At 37.4% G+C, this 19,674-nt stretch overlaps 1 protein-coding gene across 3 annotated transcripts in view; it reads right to left on the minus strand.

Moving 5' to 3' along the window:
- LOC127177493 (E3 ubiquitin-protein ligase RNF14) overlaps positions 1 to 19,359 on the minus strand; it is a 65,598-nt gene extending 46,239 nt beyond the window's left edge. For all 3 annotated transcript variants that reach the window (XR_007829233.1, XR_007829232.1, XM_051129792.1), the window contains exons 1-5: positions 19,035 to 19,359; positions 2,291 to 2,443; positions 1,813 to 1,943; positions 966 to 1,469; positions 619 to 841 (exon numbers count right to left, since the gene is read on the minus strand). Coding sequence is in view for 1 of the 3 variants with exons in the window: in XM_051129792.1 (XP_050985749.1) it covers positions 619 to 841; positions 966 to 1,469; positions 1,813 to 1,943; positions 2,291 to 2,441 (1,009 nt within the window). In the remaining 2 variants the exon portion in view is untranslated. The remainder of the gene's footprint in view (positions 1 to 618; positions 842 to 965; positions 1,470 to 1,812; positions 1,944 to 2,290; positions 2,444 to 19,034) is intronic.
- Between the last annotated feature and the right edge of the window lie 315 nt (positions 19,360 to 19,674).

Genomic DNA, 19,674 nt, shown 5'->3' on the forward strand with positions numbered 1-19,674 from the left:
AATAATCTGCCCCAGAGCAGTTTAGCTGTGGAGTGTAAGTTCTTTTGGCGATGAACACTGATAAGAGCTGAACTAATTTCATCGTGCCTAAAATCTAGAGTTGGCATAAACTAATCTAAATCAAACCTGGCTAGCCAGCTAAACTGGCTTTGGCTTTATTCAGCCAAAGAGGACCCTATTACACTTGTCCTCACTCCACTGGCTTCACAGCTGCTACCAAAAAAAAAAAATGCTTTGATGGCTATCAATACTGCCACTGCAACAGCGTCACCCTAAATTCAGTACCATCTTCCTGCTAGTTACAGTCACTGAATGAGCCGCACCTTGTTGTGTCTTAACAACAAAGTACAAATTTACTCCAAGACCTTCAGGGACCTTCTGTTTCTCTCTGGTGGAATGAGCTGCTTTCACCCAATCTGCTGAGACCATCACAACTTTCTAGAAGCCACTCAAGACACCTCTTTTCTGCATTTTACTGCTGTTTTAACTAATTTAGCTGTCTCATAAACCTGCCATTTTATACTACATCTGCTTAATGCATACATGTAAATTGCCATACAAATTAAATTGACTTAACTGTACTTGTGTGTATAAAAGGACACATCAGTATGATCTTACGTTCTTTGCAGAGAGAGAGGCCATGGTATGTTCGCTTGCAAAGGGTGCAGAAGACGAATTGGCATGAGGGGCAAATGCCGATGGTGGTGTCAGGCTCGATCATTACAGCCATGCAGCAACTTATGCGTGGACAGTAAACAACATCTGCCATTAGGTTCAGACTCCACTGCAGAAGGAGGTGGTCATAGCGAGCAAATTCATCTTGGCTCACAAGAAGTTTCACCTATTATAGCAGTATAGCAGTGTTAGTTTTTAAACTTCTGTTTAAAATGCTTAAAAAAAAAAAATAAATAAATCAAAACCTATTTATACCTCATATTATGGTACAAACACACAAGAAAAATTACCTGTGTAGGAGTGGCCATAGACATACACTCTGGCTTAGGGCAGGTAAGGCACTGGACTTTACCATCTCTAATTTGGAACTGAAAGTATTCCTTCATGCAAGTCTTGCAGTAGACATGCTGACACTCTTTGAAGAGCAAAGACTTGGAACCCAGATTCTCAGAGAAGCAGATTCCACAGCTAAAAACCTTGCCATCAAAAACCTTCTGCTTTTGAATTTCATTAAAATCCAACAGCTGGGTTAATATATCTGTGTGAGGGTCAACTTCTTGTACTGCTCGTTTGTCCAACTCTTGCACTTTACTTTTTTCTACAGCAGTGTCTACTGCTTGGTTCTGACCAGATTTACATTGAGGCTGACCACTAATATTTTGGATCTTAAGGGAAGACTTGATGTTCAAAAATTTCAGAGTTTCTTCCTTCAGGAACTGGATCCAGATAAAAAGAACCACATTTCCCCTGTTCTCTTCCCAAAGTTCATCCAGTCTCTTGCAAAGCGCAGTCATCTTTTTAGACCAAAAAAAAAAAAAAAAAAAAAACTTTTTTCAGCAGAGATTATCTTAATGGCTATGCCATTATAATTATGCCAATATCATGTCCAAAAATGAAAATAAAAGCAGCTGCTTATTTGCATTTAAAGAGATACACACAAAAACAGCATGTTTTTGCTTTCATACAAAAAGGGGTATATTTACAGCATGGGATAATAAATTATAAGTGGGTTATTTGAGCTGAAACTTCACAGATACATTCTGGGGACACCTGAGTCTTATATTACATATTGTACAGAGGGGCATAATAGGTCCCCTTAAATTAAAAGAGCTCAGATTAATGCTAAAAAAGACAAACCTGGACTCTTGAAAGCCATTTGGAGCTTAGAGTAAAAACTGGAGCTGATGATGAAGGATAGTCTGTAGGTAGTTCAAAACTCAGAACCAAGGGGGGTAGAAAGGATATACCACACTCTATGCATACTTGTCCTATGAAAAATATGCACAAAACACAAACACATCATAAAGACTATGGGAGTACATGAAATAGAACTCTAAAGTTTAAAAAAAATTAAAATCTGTAATATTAATCCACAGACGTCTGTGATATAATCAAATAAATATACTAAATTTGTACTTCAAAGTATACATAAACTTGCAATTGTGAGAAAAAAGAACCGAATTGTGAGAGAAAAGTCGCAAGTACAGTTTTTATTTTGTAAGCTTTCATAGTATTGCGATTTGCATAACTGCAAATTTAACAGTGCAACATTTATAGTTCCTAATTCAAATGACAAAATCTTGCATAAAATCTCAAATCTTGCATAAAATCTCACCCTTAACTAGCAGTCTGAAGTTAGGTGGAAGCTCAAGGCACAGACGGATCTCGCCCTTCTGCACTGATTCCGTCTTGCAAAACTCCTCTTCATCATATATACTTGCTAGAGCCAGAAGCTCATCTGATTGTGCTTCCTGATTGGCCGACATTCCTGAAGATCAATATAAAAACAATTATTATAAAATTTCACCAATGGATTCATATACTGCTAATTGCTAAACTGACAGACGACAACGCAATAACATGCAGACTTCATGCAGAACATTAAGTAGTTTTTTAAAGTACATAAAACAGTGTTCACATTTAACTCATGTAAGTGAAACAATATTCATTGAGAAAACATGTAGAGCAGGATTGCAGGATTTAATAGACTGAATGACAAGTGAGTTTCTTGTTATTGTTCTCAGATGATTAGTTAACATTTTAGACCAGGAATATGGACATATTTTTAAAAATGATAATTGTATAATCTAAATGTTTCCTCACTGATGTATTTGTGTTTTTACAATTCATCAGTTGTTGATTTTATTCTGAAGATCCAGAAATTTGAAAGCCTGGTGGTAATTTAGTTGTGCAATACACACAGCACAAGGAACTTTAATTTCAAACTTTGAATTTAACTGATTCTAACTAAAAAAGACAAGTAGTCAGTAATACAATAAGATTACAAATTGTAAAAAAAAAAAAAAAAAAAAAAAAAAAAAAAAAAAAAAAAAAAAAATTCCCAAACAACAGCACATATAGATACAAATGAATAAAGCAGGGGTGTCCACAAAGTTTAGCTCCAACTTGATTCCGTCGAACCCTGGTGCGTTTACGTTCAAATTACGGCATCACAAACGTGCACAGCACATGATAGAAAACAGAACGTGGATTAATAAATTGTGTTCTTTATTAATTTCGTGATATTATGTTCAGCGGAGCAAATAACACTTGGGTTTACTATACTGTCATGTATAGTAAAATATCAGCACCCTTGCAATTCTGTCAGAAAATGCTAAACTTATCTCAGAAAACTATTCCAATTGCAAATGTTTTGGTATTTACATGCTTATTGTTTTTGTTTGCACTGCAACAACTCAAAAAAAAAAAAAAAAAACAGAGAAGAAAAACAGACTGGACAAAATTATTGGCACCTTGTCAAAATTGTAAGAAATAAAGCATGTGATGCTCCTGTAATTTGTATTTAGACACACCTGTGGCAAGTAACAGGTGTGGCCAATATAGTAATCGCACTTGCAACCAGTTAAAATAGAGAAAAGTTGACTCAACCTTTGAGAAAGAAGTGTAAAGAGCTGTCTGTGGATTTGAGAGAAAAATTGTGGAAAAACATGGACAATCTCAGGGCTACAAGTCCATCTCCAGAGATCTTAATGTTCCTGTGTCCACTCCAGATCTGAATCCCATAGAACACCTGTGGAGAGATCTCAAAACAGCAGTTGGGAGAAGGCATCCTTCAAATCTGAATGACCTGGAGCAGTTTGCAAATGAAGAGTGGCCCAAAATTCCAGTAGAGAGGTGTAAGAAACTCATTCATTGTTACAGGAAGGGATTGATTTCAGTTATTAGGGGGGGGCTACCAAATATTAAGTTAGGGTGCCAATAATTTTGTCCAGTGCATATTTGGGGTTCTGTGCAGAATTGTATCAGATTTGACTTTTCTCAGTTTTTTTGTGAAAAAAAAACAAAAAACATTTTTACCAAAACATTTGCAACTGCAACAATTTTCTGAGAGAAGGATTGCATTTTCTGACAGAATTGCAAGGGTGCTGATATTTTTGGCCATGACTGTATGTGTTTAGACTGCATTCTGTAGCCTACAAACAGATTATTTTGAGGGTATGACTGATTGCCATTCATTTTGCACTCTGATTGCACTCGCAACGCTGCATACACTGCAGGCCTTGCATCAACACTTATCTCTTACATGTGTTTTATTGAAGTGAATACATTGTAATTGTCTGAAACGCATGCGCAGGTTACTTTGCTTCCTGATCAAGTGTGTACTTGAGTTCATGTTGCTTTCATATTCATGCGATCTGTGCCACAGTTCGAGTGCAACCAAACTCAGACCACCTGCTTCAGGTAGTCTGTGGTTCAGTAACCCAGTACACACTTGCGTTTGCATGGCAGCTTTCCCACTAGCCAAACACAGGCATGTTCTTCAAGTTCAGTGTGTGCCTTCACATCCTACCACTAGGGTTGGGTATCGTTTGGGGTTTTTTCGATACCGGTGCCAAATCGATACTTTTAAAACGGTACCGGTGCCAAAACGGTGCCTGAACCGATACTTTGAAAAAAGCCACAAAGTGGTGGATGACACAAAAATATATTTTTATTGGACAAAAAAGTTCTTTAAATTGAACAATGTATTAAAAGTAAAAAAAGAAGAAAAAAAAAGAAGTAGTAGTACTATACATTATTAAGTCAATGCAAAACGCAACAACAATAAAACCTAAGCCACCTAACCCAACTACAATAATTTAACAGCTTAAAATTTCAGAAATTCTTTTGCAGAAATATGACTATATGTGATGAGATCTGGGAAAACCCGTCGGATGTAGCGGTGGGACGTTTTCAGGAAATTCGTTTTTCATTAAATTATTATTCTATAACATCTTGTCTATCATCTCTGAAAATATCTATTGCAATTTATTGCAGCAAGCAGAAATGACTGTCTTTCTCCTATGTTAAGAACGCGCTGCGGAGGTGCTTTCCCAAACAGTTAACCTATCAAAATAAACCACATAACATATTTAGTAAAGGCGTATCAGTTCACATTCTCCACCAGTCCTGTGTAAAGTACGGCAAGCAAATTTATTTATTTATTTATTTATTTACTTACTTACTTACTTAAATATCGTGAGATGGCGGAGCACAACAACGCCGTCTAAAGTACTGCAGCTGCTCACGTAACCGATCTTACTCGTCTCAGTCTTCTCAGTTTTGGTGATGTCAGTGCCCTAAATGATGTTGCGGGCTATTTCACATCCAGAGATGAAGGATCGGATGATGAAGTTACTAAAGAGGAGTCGTCCGATGACAGTCTGTTTTATCACAGTGCGCGAACAGTTGCGCTGCGCTCGCTTTTACTACAAAGTAGGCTGCATTATTTACTAAACATAAAATGGGTGATCAACGGAAAACAAACGTTAGTCTGTTTGTCTAATGATGCAGTAGCGCTCCTAACTTGACAGACAGCTCTCGTTAAACCCGTAAAGTGAAAGTGAAAGCCGTCTCACTTTAAAGCCGTTTTTCTCAAAATCCCATTCCTGAAAATCATCGCTATCAGCCAACCTAAGATAGCCATAACGTAGGTTATGTAAAAAATAAAAGTTTTGGAAAGGGGCCTGAACGCAGCTTTCATATGGTGTTAAAACCTAAAAAAAGTAAAATTTCACCATGTGTTGGGTTTTCCTAGATCGCATCACATATTTGCCGTCTCTGGCAAAATACGACACCTCTCCAGCTGATGTCTGCAAACTGTCAAAAACGGTGCATCCCTCTGCTTTCAACTTTATTCCACATACCATCAAATGTTTCATGAGGTTTGACGCGTTTTCCCCTTCACACGCAACTGCTGTAAAACATTTGCTGCACGTCGCAGTGTCTGAATCATTTCTCGTGAAATATAGCCACACTTTAGAATGTTTAGTTTTTGGCATTTTAAGTTCGACGCGTTTAATGTAGCTCGCTAAGCTAATGGCAAACCACCTGCTGCAGTCAGAGCAAGTGTAACGATAGTTGCAGCATTCACGCGCTTCTCGGATGCATTTCCAGACGATTTGTGCTTTTAATTCGAAATGTGAAAATGGATAGTAACTACAAAGATGTCTTGGATTTCTATCATCAAAGCTTTCCGACTTTCCCGAGTTTTCTCATTCAGTAAAGAAATGTTCTGATCATTCCGACACCCCATGAATGCAGTATTTAAATTTAACTAGCGATCATGCATGTTGATGAATCAATGCTTCTACATCCGTGTCATAGCACCAGAAGACAAATATTTCAATCGACAGTTCAGGCATTTAAGTGGCACCGAAATTCGCGTTCTGATTCGGTCCGGTACATACCGGTCACATGGGTACCGGTGCCGTATTGGCACCGGGTTTCGGTACCCAACCCTACCTACCACTGTGATAGCGGACCCACATACACAACAGAGCATTCTCTTCTCCCTGCTGTCACCTGCAGTGTCTCGGATTGAGAATCAATCCAACCAAGAGTCTTTTGATTTCCAGACAAGTTGCCTTTCTGGGAACAATTATAGACTTGGTACAAATGCGAGAATGGATTTTGCTGCAACAATCCCTGAGTATTTAGCGATTCAACGTGTCATTCAAATTAGGGACTCTGCATCCCCTAAGAGCCTTTCAGAGGATGCTCGGCCTCATGTCGGCTGCCTCCTAGGGGATTCCTCTGGGGCTGCTTCACATATGGCCCCTTCATTATTTGCTCAAGATTCATGTTCCGTCCCAAGCATGGTGCCTCGGCCGATGTTATGTCAGGGTAACCCATCGCTGTATCAAAGCTGTGGCCCCCGGACAACTCCACACCTGTTTGAATCAGGCATCCAACTGGGACTGACCTCCAGAAGGAAGGTGCTCATGACAGATGCTTCCAGCATGGGCTGGGGTGTGCTGTCCGAGGGCAATCTGGCATTCAGCTCCTGGTCAAGCGAAGAACAATGTATGCATATCAACTGCCTCAAGATGATGGCAGTCTTTTTAGCCCTGAAAACCTTCCTGCTGGCCTTTATAGGACAACATGGCCTAGTCCAATTGAACAGTACGATGGTGGTGGCATTCACCAATCGCCAAGGCTGCCTGAGGTCACCCCTCCTTTACAAGATGACTCGACGTCTCTCCTCGACGAGGACAAAACAGACACCTCTCATTACGAGCGGTTTATGTGCCAGGCAGACTGAACCAGGGAGCAGACATGCTGTCCAGAGGCAATGTAGCTCCAGGGGAATAGAACCTACATCCACAGACAGGTTCAAATGATTTGGTCTGTCCTACACAGCTTCCTGAGAGGGCCACTAATACCATTTTAGAGGCTAGAGATCCATCTATAAGGCATCTCTACACCCTTTAATGGTCAGTCTTCTGTGACTGCTAAGTTTTTAAGGGAAGTGCGGAGGCTGAATCCACCTCACTCTAAAACTGTGCCAACTAACGTACGGTGTAGTGGACAGCACATTCCAGGTGTAGTGGACAGCACATTCAGACCTCCAGATGCAGCAACATTGGGTGAAACAGAGGGAGATCACAAAGATTCATCCAAATCCAATCATAACTAGGTTTTCAAACCTTAAAACTGATGCACACTACAATACACACATTTTACACTTACTCAGAGAAATAAGTATTCCTTGTGACAGCAACGTGTAGTGCAACATCTTACACAAACTCAGCTGTTAATGGACAAACGAATGGATGCATGACTGTTCAATCTTTTTCCATCACGTTTGGACTTAATGTGCTCGTAACATTGCCAAATGCATTCTGGTTATGGTTTGGAAAGTGATTAATGCACCGGTAAAACTTTAGTGACATTTTTCTAACCCTGTGTTTGGACTATGCAAACACATGTCCCCCCACTCTGATGGAACCAGCCAATCACAGCATGGAAATGGAGAAGCGCCAAATTGCAATCCCCTCCTCATTGGAAAGGGATAAAGGTACCCTTCCAAAAGACGCTCCTTGTTCTGAGTCTGCCGCCTGCAAAGGAAAGGACTGTAACAGAACAAAAACGTTCTGAGTCTGAGTCCCATAGGGGAAAGACACCAACAGAGCACCAAAGTTCTGAGTCTGCTACCCGCGAGGGTGAGACAATAGCAGAAACACCTCTGTTCTGAGTCTCCGGCCTGCAAAGGTGAGACAATAACAGATACCAAGTCCAAGTCCCCAGCTTTTGAGGCAGCAACAGATACGACCACGTTCTGAGCCTCCAGCCTGCGAGGAAAGAGATGATCTACGTTCAGAGTCTTCGTCCAGCGAGACAACAACTGATGCGGCGTCCTGCGTCACCATCCTTGGGAGACAAAGCGGATTGACCAAGTTCTGAGTCTCTAGCCCAGAGAGGCAGGAGGCACGCAGACATTTGCAACAAGGTTAAGCTCCGGCGAGCAAACCTTCACTTCAGGTACTTTTGCTTGCGTGTTTCAAGCTAAGGACCTTCAGCACCTACTCCAGGGCCACATCTGCGTGTTCCAGATCTTAGGACCCTTGGTGCGCCAGGAGATCAGCATCCTACAGCGCTTCACCTTCAAGGCTGTCGAAACGGATTCCTGCTCCTTTCCCCACTGTACTGCCACCACAGAAACCAGTGGAAGAAGTCGCCGCCACCGGACTGCTCACTCAACCGCAGCGAACATAAATATCACTTCCAAACCTCTTCCAGAGACCTTGGCATTGTTGTATATTATCAGTATATGATTTTCTAATTTACATTAGATATTATATAGCTGATTCCAGTTGATAACAAATCTTACACGTATTTGTTTGATGCAAAGTAAGGTTATTCACCTTATTTGTTTCAGAGTAGCAACAGTTTATCTTTCCAGATAACGTAGCTCTGACATAGCAACACCCAACATAATCACTTGCATTTTATGCATCTTATGCACTTTATTCCTTTCTCATTCATTAGTAGTTGTTGATTACTCTTGTCTATCTTTTGTTAATAAAATTCATTTTATTACAACTTGTGTCTTCCTTCTGTTAATAATACAGAAAAGGTTCTACAAGTTAGAGATCCCACCAATCTCTCTTATGTGATGTACTCATAACCACACATTAATTGACGCAATCCAAGAATCATAACGTCAGCTGTGACATGAGTATCCATCACTACCCTATTTCACCTCCCTAGGTTGGCGAAAGTTAAATTCACTACCTTAATTGGCGTCCCTAGGTTGGCGAAAGCGAAATTTATTACAGTGGCGATGTAGGTTGTGTGTTTGTTTGTCAGGGAAATAAAGGTGAAGTGGTCATATAACCAATTGCTTAGACTGGTGATAACGTGGACAAAAAGTCATATAATTTCCTTTGACATCTTTATGCAAGGGGAAAAAGAGGAAAGAAGAAAGTTAAACAAGCTTGGGTTGACATGGCTTTGTGGCTTTGTGGACAACTGTTTGTGGATTCAGCATCGGCCTCTAGTAGCACAGGGCCGAAGTTTCAGCAAGAAACGGAATCACAATGGTTTGACACATGTCCTGACTTTGATAATGAAGTTGTTGTTGCTGCCCTTTCGGATACTTCTGGAATCCAGCAGCAAAAAAATAGAACCGCGTGGAATCTAGTGGAAACGGTAATGAGGATGTCTTGGCTGCAATACGCGAGCTCGCCTTAAAGCACAACAAAACTTTTCAAAAGATTTCTGCGATCAAAACTACCACCGAAACAACCTCTAAACAAATAAAGAGTCTGACAGCAATGGTGCAACAGCTTATTGTGGATGTCGGCGTTCATAAAGAGGCTCTTGATCATGTGAAATCAGAGGTCCACGCTTTGAAAGGGAAAACAAATTACTAAAAGCAAGCGTACAGGAATGTACACGTTAGAGTTGGAGATGGTGTCTAAAGTTGCACGGCGCTGCGGAAAAAGATGGAGAGGATGCCCGAAGTGTGGTTGTTAACATAATAGAGAAGATCACTCCTGTAATTGGAGCTGGGCTCCAGGAATGTGTCGATGTCGCTCACTGTCTGGGACAGAAACATTCAGATGGGAAGGCCAGATCAATCATAATCCTCTTCTCATTGCGTCGCATTCGTGGCCTTGTTTGGGCCGCTGCAAAAGGCTGCAAAATCCTGACGATAGAGCAGCGCGGGACAAGCTATGGCCTCTCGTGAAGAAGGCACGGAAGGAGGGCAAGAGAGCAAGCTTCCGCAGCTCGTTTGCTTTGATTGATGGGAAGCAAGTCTTCTACTCGGATGTTACCTAAGCCAAGTTTTTGACTGCACTGGCTATATACCTCCCTCACGCAATGTTCAAAGACCTGTAAACAGTTATCGACATAATTTGCATAATAACTATTTTAAGTTTTATATGGAAGGTATTATGCTTGATTATTAATACTGACTCTTTAAAAAAAAAAAAAAAAAAAAAAAAAAAATGTTAATCACCTTGAAGCCAAAACATTCTATAGGTTATTAACCACCTCTCCCTTTACATGCAAGGTAAAGCTAAAGAAAGCTGTTTTCGTTGTTTTTGTTGAAATTACTTAAATTAAAGGCGTTTTTTCTTATGGAGTTCATGTTTAAAGCTTTGTTGGTTGTAACGTTGAATGTTCGAGGTTTGCGGGACAGTTTGAAAAGAAAAGCAGTTTTTTTTGTTTTGTAAAAAAAGCAAGGCTGATCTTATCTTTCTTCAAGAAATTCACAGGGGAAACGGATGTTAGGTTTTGGAGGAATCCATGGGGAAACTCAATTTTCTTTAGTCATGGCAGCAATCACTCGGCTGGAACCGCTATTATGTTACACTGTTTTAAAGGGACTGTTTTAGAAACTTTAAGTTTTGATGAAGGCAAATGGGTTATTGCAGTAATTAAACAAGATTATGCCACCTTCATAGCTTGTTGTGTATATGGTCACAACTCTAGTGCATCTAACAGAGTAATGTTCTCTCATTTAGTGGGTAAATTAAGGATAGTAAATAAAAAATATATTGATGCTTATTTTATTTTGAGAGGAGACTTCAACGGATGTATGGATGATTGTCTGGATAGATACCCCCCCCTAGACTTGATGGTGGAATGAATAATGATTTAATCTTTTCTCTTTGCGTGGATCTCTCCCTGACTAATGCATGGCGGTTCTCTAAAGGGGTCATCGCATGCCCATTTTCCACAAGTTGATATAATTCTTTAAGGTCTTAATTATAAGTCTAATATACTTTTGTTAAAAATTCTCAATGGTAGTGTAGAACAACACCCTTTTTACCTTTCCAAAATCAGCTCTGCAAAAATCATCCTATTCTGTTCTAGGCCGCTTTAAATGCAAATGAGCTCTGTGCCCCTCTCTTCTCTCTGTGGAGTGACGAGCCTGTTTACTTTAGCCGCATTTAGCCACTAAACTTGCTAAATGGCACATTATTAGGAAAGGCGATCGCAAAGATTCATAAAAAAAACCCCTTATACTCACTTCTGCTGTTATGAGATAACTTCTCTCAAAAATGAGATAACAATACTGAGTGAATGCTCCTGACACATAGTATACATCCATCAAATACTTTTACTTCAAACTCACTAAATTCCAGCCTCAGGCCAATCAGAAGTACCAGTACTTACATTGAAACCAACACAAAGTAGCCAGAAAGAAATGATAATTTTAAAGAAATACCTTTTTAGAGGCTTTTGCATCTGAACTCTTCATATGTAGATTGGGAGACATATTCCCTTCACAAACAAACGTAATCAACTGCATCTTCAGCAGCTCAGATGTCGAGAGTAAATGACGACCACTATGTTCATTATTATATCCAGCAACACAACACTTCAATCGCTCAATCAGAGATATTCTTGTCTAACTTAAATCCCTACTCCGGCATCAAAACAATGGAGGTGGGACTGTTACAACTGCTCTGAGGTAAGACGCTCATGTCAATCAACTATCATGGGAGTGGCCTCTGTTGGTGTGAAGCCACAACGACAGGCATCTGAGAATGGCTCGATTTGAAAAAGGGAATATTATTTTTACAGATTAATTACAAACTACTGCATGGATTTTTATCATTATAGGGTAGATGTGTACATACACTGTCAACACACATTAACGTTCAAACAACATGTAAAAGTGAATTTAGCATCCGATGACCCCTTCAACCCTTATACAAAAGAGTTTACCTGGTCAAATAAAACTTTGACTCTTAGATCTAGGAGTGATTTCTTTTTAATTTCTTCTTCCATCCTCAACTACATAAAGGATATTTCCCATACCACTGTCCCCTTATCAGATCATAAATTAGTTTGTATAAAGATGAGTGACATTCATGTTAACCCGAGACTCAGGGGCTATTGGAAACTTAGTAATACCTTGTTAAAAGACCAAAAATTTAATGATAGTATTATTAATCTTATCAAAGAATTATTCACTCACTTAAATAGAGATTATAAAAAACAACAACATGGGAGGTCTTCAAATATAACAGTAGACATATAGCAGTTAAAAGTAAATAAATTAAAAATGAAACATCAAACTGATTCAGAATTGGTGAATAAGCTAAAAACTAAAAATATAATTACACAAGAGGACAATTTAGAAATAAAAGTTATAGTTATATAAGTTATAGTTTAGACAACATTATTTCAGAATTTCAATCTGGTTTTATGAAAGGCCGTCACATATCTAACAACATAAGATTAGTTCTGGACTTTCATTTATTCAGATGGTCTCATACTCTTCCTTGATTTTCATAAAGCTTTCGACTCCATTGAACACAAATTTTTTCATACACTAGAACTATTTGGATTTGGTAAAGCATTTATAGATACTGTAACCATGTTTTATAAGGATATTAACAGCTCAGTGATTGTTAACTTTGACATTTCTAAGAGGTTTACCATATATCGTGGAGTCAGACTAGGCTGTCCATTCTCCCCATTTTTATTTCTTTTAGCCACAGAGTTACTTTGCTTAAGGATTGGTTAGGAATTAAGAAGATAAAAAATTTAAAGGAATTTCAATATTTGACAGGGAGATCAAAATTGCGCAGCTTGCAGATGAAAATATGCTGTTACTGGAGAACAAAATTCAGTTACCAAATGCTCTGGTTGAGCAATTTTTTTTAACATTCATGTGAAATGTGAAATTATAGCAGTTCATGATACGTATTATATATTCTTAGGAGATATCCCAGCTAAAAAAAAAAAAAAAAAAAAAAAAAGTGTCAAATATTTAGAAATTTATATCACTAAAAATTCAATTAGTAGACATTTTTTAAACTTTTCTGATAAAATTATAAAAACAAAAAATATTTTTAACATCTGGCTTCAGAGAGATCTTTCATTATACGGTAGAGTTCTTTTATCTAAAGTTGAAGGGCTCTCTCATTTTGTATATTTTGCTCTTTCTTTGTTTGTGAACGATAAAGCTATAAAGGAAATTAATAAAATATTTTTGGATTTAGACCTCACAAATTAAAAAGAGAAGTACTTGCTAATTCCAGAAGCGAAGGTGGCCTTGATTTTTTGGACTTTGCAGATACTGTAAACACCTTTAAAGTAAATTGGTTGAGAATATGCCTTATATTCCAAATAAGATATTCGACCAACTTGGTGGCTTATCTTTTTTACTAAAGTGTAATTTCTTGCCTGGCAAGTTATCCATTTCCTTATCTAACTTCCATCAGCAATGTCTTCTGTCACGGAAATTGTGTTTTGTCCATGGTTTTTCACCCCCGCAAAGTACTCCTCTGGAATAATGCTGAAATAACTGTTAAAAATAAGTCTCTTTTTTTTTCAGTAACAACTTGAATTGTATTCTTTATGTATTTAATTATTGTGGTAATATTTTAACTTACAAACAATTTCTGAATCTCCATAACTTTCCAGTCCCACCAAAGGAATATAATACTTTGATGAGAGCTATCCCAGTAGGCTTAACCCAGTTAAGTAGAAAACACCTTAAATTCAGTAAAGGCAACAGTGTTTATCCAGCTTTGTCTGGGTGGTATCGATATTTTAGACCAGAAATGCAATAATATACATATTCGCAAAATATTTCAGACAAAGAGAAAGATTTACTCCAAGAGGGCAATTCTACTGGGCCTCCTTTCTAACAAATATTAGTTGGAGAAAGGCCTGGCTTTTGCCAAGTAAATTTTGTTTATCTAATAAGGAGATTCATTATAAAATTCTTCATAAAATTTATCACGTTAATTTGTCTATTTTTTAAATATTCTGATATTGATGAGTCTTGCTCCTTTTGTGAGGAAACAGCTTCCCATTTATTTTTTGACTGTGGTGTAACCAACAAATTATGGGTTGATTTAACCCCTTAACTGTCACCGTCCCCCCTGTGGGACGCCTAAGTTTACTTTGCCTTATTACAAATAAATCCTAATCTAATAATGACAAACTGTACATCGTTGGAAAGGTCTAAGACTCCTAAAGAGATATTTTACCATATTTTTGTGTTAGAAATTATGTAGGAAACGTAATAGATTAATATATGTCAAGAGTGCCACTGAAAAAATCTACACGGTAACACTTTCTATGAAGGCCGTAATTATAATACATTATAAGGGTATTCTTAAGGCATTATACTGAATGCGTAATGCATTATAAAAAACCTTATAGTATGTTGTATCATCTCATGAGTATTCATAAGAACAGTTTTAATGTATTATAATTTTTACTTATTTGTGGTTATAGCTTTTAAGAGTATGATTACTTCCTCATAGTTGTATTATAAGTCCCATATCTTGCCATGTTACGCATGTCACTTTACTTAAAGCATACAAAGACCACTTATAAATAATAACAATAATAATAATAATAATAATATTTCTCAAAGAGCCATAAGATCAGGTATTAGATCAGATTAATGTGTAATATGACACATTTGTATTATCAGTTTGATTATTTTGATGGTACTGCATGTCAGCTAGCAGTAATTATTATTAGTAGTATGATAAATATATGCTAACACTGTATTTTGATGGTTCCCCAAAAGACAAACTGATTATAAGTAACTTTGCAAGTACGTGAACCTGCTACCTAACCTAACCTTAACCCAAGTCTACTAATACTCTAAGGAGTGTAAGCTGACATGTAGTTGGAAAATTGCTTATTGTCAATAGACTAGGGGGGCCATCAAAATAAAACATAATATAATGTAAAAAATAAATGTAATATGATATAGTCTATTATAAATTAAGTAGATTTTACATGCTGTCCATTGTGTGTTATAAATAATTATAATCTTAAAAGTTATAACCTCAAATACTCAAGTATTATAATGTATTATAATTGTTGTTATGATTATTCATGAGACGACATAACATATTATAAGGTTTTTTATAATGCATTATGCATTCATTATAATGCCTTAGAAATACCATTATAATGTATTATAAATAGGGGCTTCATAGAAAGTGTTACCCTTTACATCATAACATGAGTTCTGACCTTTGTCACAAAAGACTTTCTTCATTGCCTTTTTCCTTATCACGCTTTAGATATCATAAGAAATTATATATCAGCTCAAAACTTAAAATCTCAAAATTCATCTTTTGAAAGGCATTTTAAAATCAGACATTGCATTACCATGGAAAATGTACATCAAAATCATATTACAAAATGTTTTCATTCATAAATTATAAAAATTTAAGTCTGGATAGTGCATTTTTATGTCTGTGTTCAAAAATAGGAGTGACAGTTAAAGGATTAAGCACCTATGTTTTTAGCCTTACAAATGTGACCCATACCTTCGTCCTCAAATATGTTATTTTTTATTATGAAAATCCCAAACTATGGCTTAAATGTCCTCTGTCTTTTTCCCTTTTTCTTGCTGAACTTGATTCTCTCGTTTCATCTCTTAGACTTACAAATAACAAAAAGAGTGCCAAATTTTTGTTGCATTATGACAACTTTTCTAAAAAGAGGTAATTTATTTTTATACTTTTCTTTTCTGTATGGATAATGCCATAATTTGATGTACGCAAATCCAGAATATTAATTTTCTGTCTTTTTCTCTATGATTGTTCCTTGTAGGAATGATCAATGTCTAATTTCCCTGTTCTTTTTTTACAAGTTTTTTACAAGCTCTGCAACAATAAAAAAAAAAAAAAAAAAAAAAAAAAAAAACTAACAAAAAAAACCCCAGCAGCCTCAAGCCACTCTCCTGTGGGATCCGGGAGTTGTGTTGCACCTGGCCGCTTGGCAACAATGTCCAGAATATTGTAGCTGGCATCAAAAACCACCTACGTGTTAATGCTGGGAATTTTTTTTCGGTTTACAATTGCATGTTCATCTTCTGATGGCGCAGTGATTTGGACATGTGTCCTATCTATAGCACCAACTACACCAGATAATCCATATGTGGCCATGAAGTGGGCTTTGTTTATTTGTAGTTGGCGAACGTCAAGAGGAAAGCATATAAATTGTCTGATGATGTGAGGTTGACAGAGAGCATTTATTGTTTGATGCAATATTCTGCTGACAGGTGGCTGAGATATACCTAGTTCGTCTGCTCTCCGTAGCTGCATTTTACCTGTGGCCAGGTATCGTAGGGTTGTGTCAAAAAAACCTTAATATGTGGCATTATTGGGTTGTTTCTATTTGTTGGTGAAGTGACTGCGTCCCTGACAAGTTCTACAACAGTCATAATACCTTCGCGATTAAGATGATACCTTCTTACAAGCTCATTATCGTCAAATGTTACTAAAACATTTCTGTTCTGAGGCGGATTGCCGACAACAGCCATTTTAGGATAGTTTTAGGACTTGATCTTAGTGACTTAGGAGTCATCTTCCCTACTCCTAACATTTCAGATTTAGGAGGTAGTTTTAGCGCTAAAACACTTTGTGAACGCTTAGAGCAAAAACTGCATTGAGTATAAATCAGCCTAAATCAGGCTTAAATCACCAAAGACCAAATCCCAACTATCCTAAAATGGCTGTTGCCGGCAATCTGCCTGGGAACTGAAACTTTTTATAAACTGCATTTATTTGCACATTTATTTGCACGTATACGTTTTCCCACACAACTTGTTTTAGTCTTGGAGGTTATCATTTATGTTTGCATATCTTACTATCAGCCATGATTATTCTATTCTGTTAACAAAAAGGCTGTTTATATGCATATCAGCTAATTGTTTATAAGAAGCACACATGTAAAAGGCTGACAATCAGCTGAACATATACTTAAATAGTGACGCATAGCCTGCATTTTAAAATTTTAAAACTTTATTTGAATGTGGCAACATTTTTTAAACTTTATTTGAATATGGCAACATAATGTTGCGCTCTACAATATTTCTATTAACAAATCTCTGACAGAGTCCCCTCCCCTATCAGCCAATCACTGTGTGCATGGTTAGTAAGCATGCTGACATCATCCATAGTAACAAGGTCAACCACGCCCTTACTTTTAGCTTAAGATTTCTCTCTGTTCCTTAATTAAAAGTTGCCTCAGCAGCTTTGTTAATTGGTTTTAAGAGAAAACTCTTATCTAAAAACTTTTACTGCTATTTAGGAGAACTCTTAGTGATAAGATAAAATGTTTTGTGAATACAGGCCCTGGTCATTATCCACGAAAGGGCTGCCTGTTACAAAGCAAAGATTATCTCACTGGATATTGGATACTATAGTCCTGGCTTATGCTGTGGCTGGCTTGCAATGCCCCATAGGCGTGAAGGGATTTTCACTAGAGAAAATGGCCTCTTCCTCGGCATGGTCTAGTGGAATTTCTACTGGTGAGATTTGTGTCGTCACCATCCACTTTAGGTAGATTTTACAGTTTAAATATCCCCTCTTTACTACCTTACTACTTTGCTTAACTACCTTTTCCCCCTCTCTCTGAGTGAAAGGGCAGAAGTAATAGACCTCAGGTTAATAGCTTGGGGTCTTTTATGGCTCAGGTATGGGGGCCCTCATTAAAGTACTGTTGACTTGAGATGGTCCTCACTGCAAAACAAAAGATCCAGGGGGCCACTGGCTCCCACCTTTTTGACAGGCGAAAGTGTCATTGGCTTATGCAGCTACACAATCAGAGCTTCAGTATCAGAGTAAACAGGGGTTTATCCATAGCGCCAACGACGCAATGCTCATATCCTTTTCTCAGGGAACCGAGGTTATGTTAGGACCAGAACATTTTTCAGGTAGGTCTAACAGTAGTATTCAGGTACAGAAATAATCCAGACACTGAATAAAGCAATCAAAAGTAATATAACAGTCTTCTCTTTATAAATAAATACAGGAAAATACAGGAATCCCTACAATTAGTAACAAGTTATTAATTTAAGAGCAGTGAGTGATTTTCTCTGTCTTTTGTGGTTTGATTAACATTAATGGCACATATAACAGTAGGATTGATAGACTGCTCTCTCTTTAAGACCTCATGCACAGATCACAGATTTAAACTGTTTATGTGAATGCTCACCAGGACGAGCATTTTGACATATTTTTGTATATCAGAACATTTACATGCAATATGCAGTGAAAAATAACTTAATTTAGTTTTCACATTCTGTCTGAGAAGTGGGCTTTGTGTGCTTACAGTCTCTCAGACAGCCCTTGAGTACTGAATTGAGTACTGTTTATTTATATATGTTCAGAAGTCCCTATGTATGATAGTTTAATCATGGAGCTTTGAATTCATTGATAAAAAGCAGACTGTCTTATTGCAGGTGATATTGGCAATACTGTGCATTTTTTCAGTCATAGAGATCATTAATGGAAAAAGCGTTCCAATGAATTTGCACTCACACTAAAGAGTAAAGAGTAAAAACAAAATCAAAAATCACATTGTGCCCCCTTATACAACCTGTGAAAATGTTTTAATGATATGTGTACGTTAACACTAAAAAAACATTGATACAAAGTTTTAAATAAAACGTGTCGACGTTTTAACGTGGAATCTTTATTTTTTAAACTTATAACTAAGATTACACATTTCGATTATGTAAACAACAGGTTTAACGCTGAACTGACTGGTCAGTTCATTCTTTGTATTACTCTAAATGATCGGCCAATAAAACTTAAAGTTTCTTAATTGCTCAATAAGTTTATTCTTACCTTTAGATTATTCGTAGCTTATTGTAATTAGTATCCTTCTTCTTCTTCGTCGTCGTCGTCGTCGTCTTCTTCTTCTTTTATGGTTAGCAAACAAGCTCGTGGTGCATTTCCGCTGTTATGGATCAACCGGGGATCATGTTATCTGGGGATATGCGTGTGCACGCAAATAGTTTTACCTGAGATTCCAACAGATGTTGGACGGCCACAGATTCGTCACATGGAATTTTCCACGGAACAGATTTCAAAGCTTTCCACATTATTTTTGAATGTTTGTATCATTATTGGACTGTTGTTTTCCCTTTCGCTATTCCAATGTATCAGACTCCGTTTAAGGGAAGTTTAATGCGTTTTCACGTCGCGTATCACAGACCACGCCCAGACTGTTTTGTTTAGGCTACATTCGTGGATTGAATGGGTTTTGTTTCCTAATAACAATTAGCAATAAGGTATTTACTTTGTAAAACACCTGTATGTGCAGTAGTTAAAAAAATCTTTAATTTGTGTATTAATTTTAAGTAGGAATATTGCTGTGGTTAAAGGGACGTCAAGCATTTATTAACTTTATTTATTTATTTTAATTTTTTTTTTAAATAAGATGACACAAGATGCAGCAATTATCTGTGCTTAATTAAGTTCAACA

The sequence above is a fragment of the Labeo rohita genome, chromosome 15 (genome assembly GCF_022985175.1).
Source record: "Labeo rohita strain BAU-BD-2019 chromosome 15, IGBB_LRoh.1.0, whole genome shotgun sequence".
Classification (NCBI taxonomy): Eukaryota; Metazoa; Chordata; class Actinopteri; order Cypriniformes; family Cyprinidae; genus Labeo; species Labeo rohita.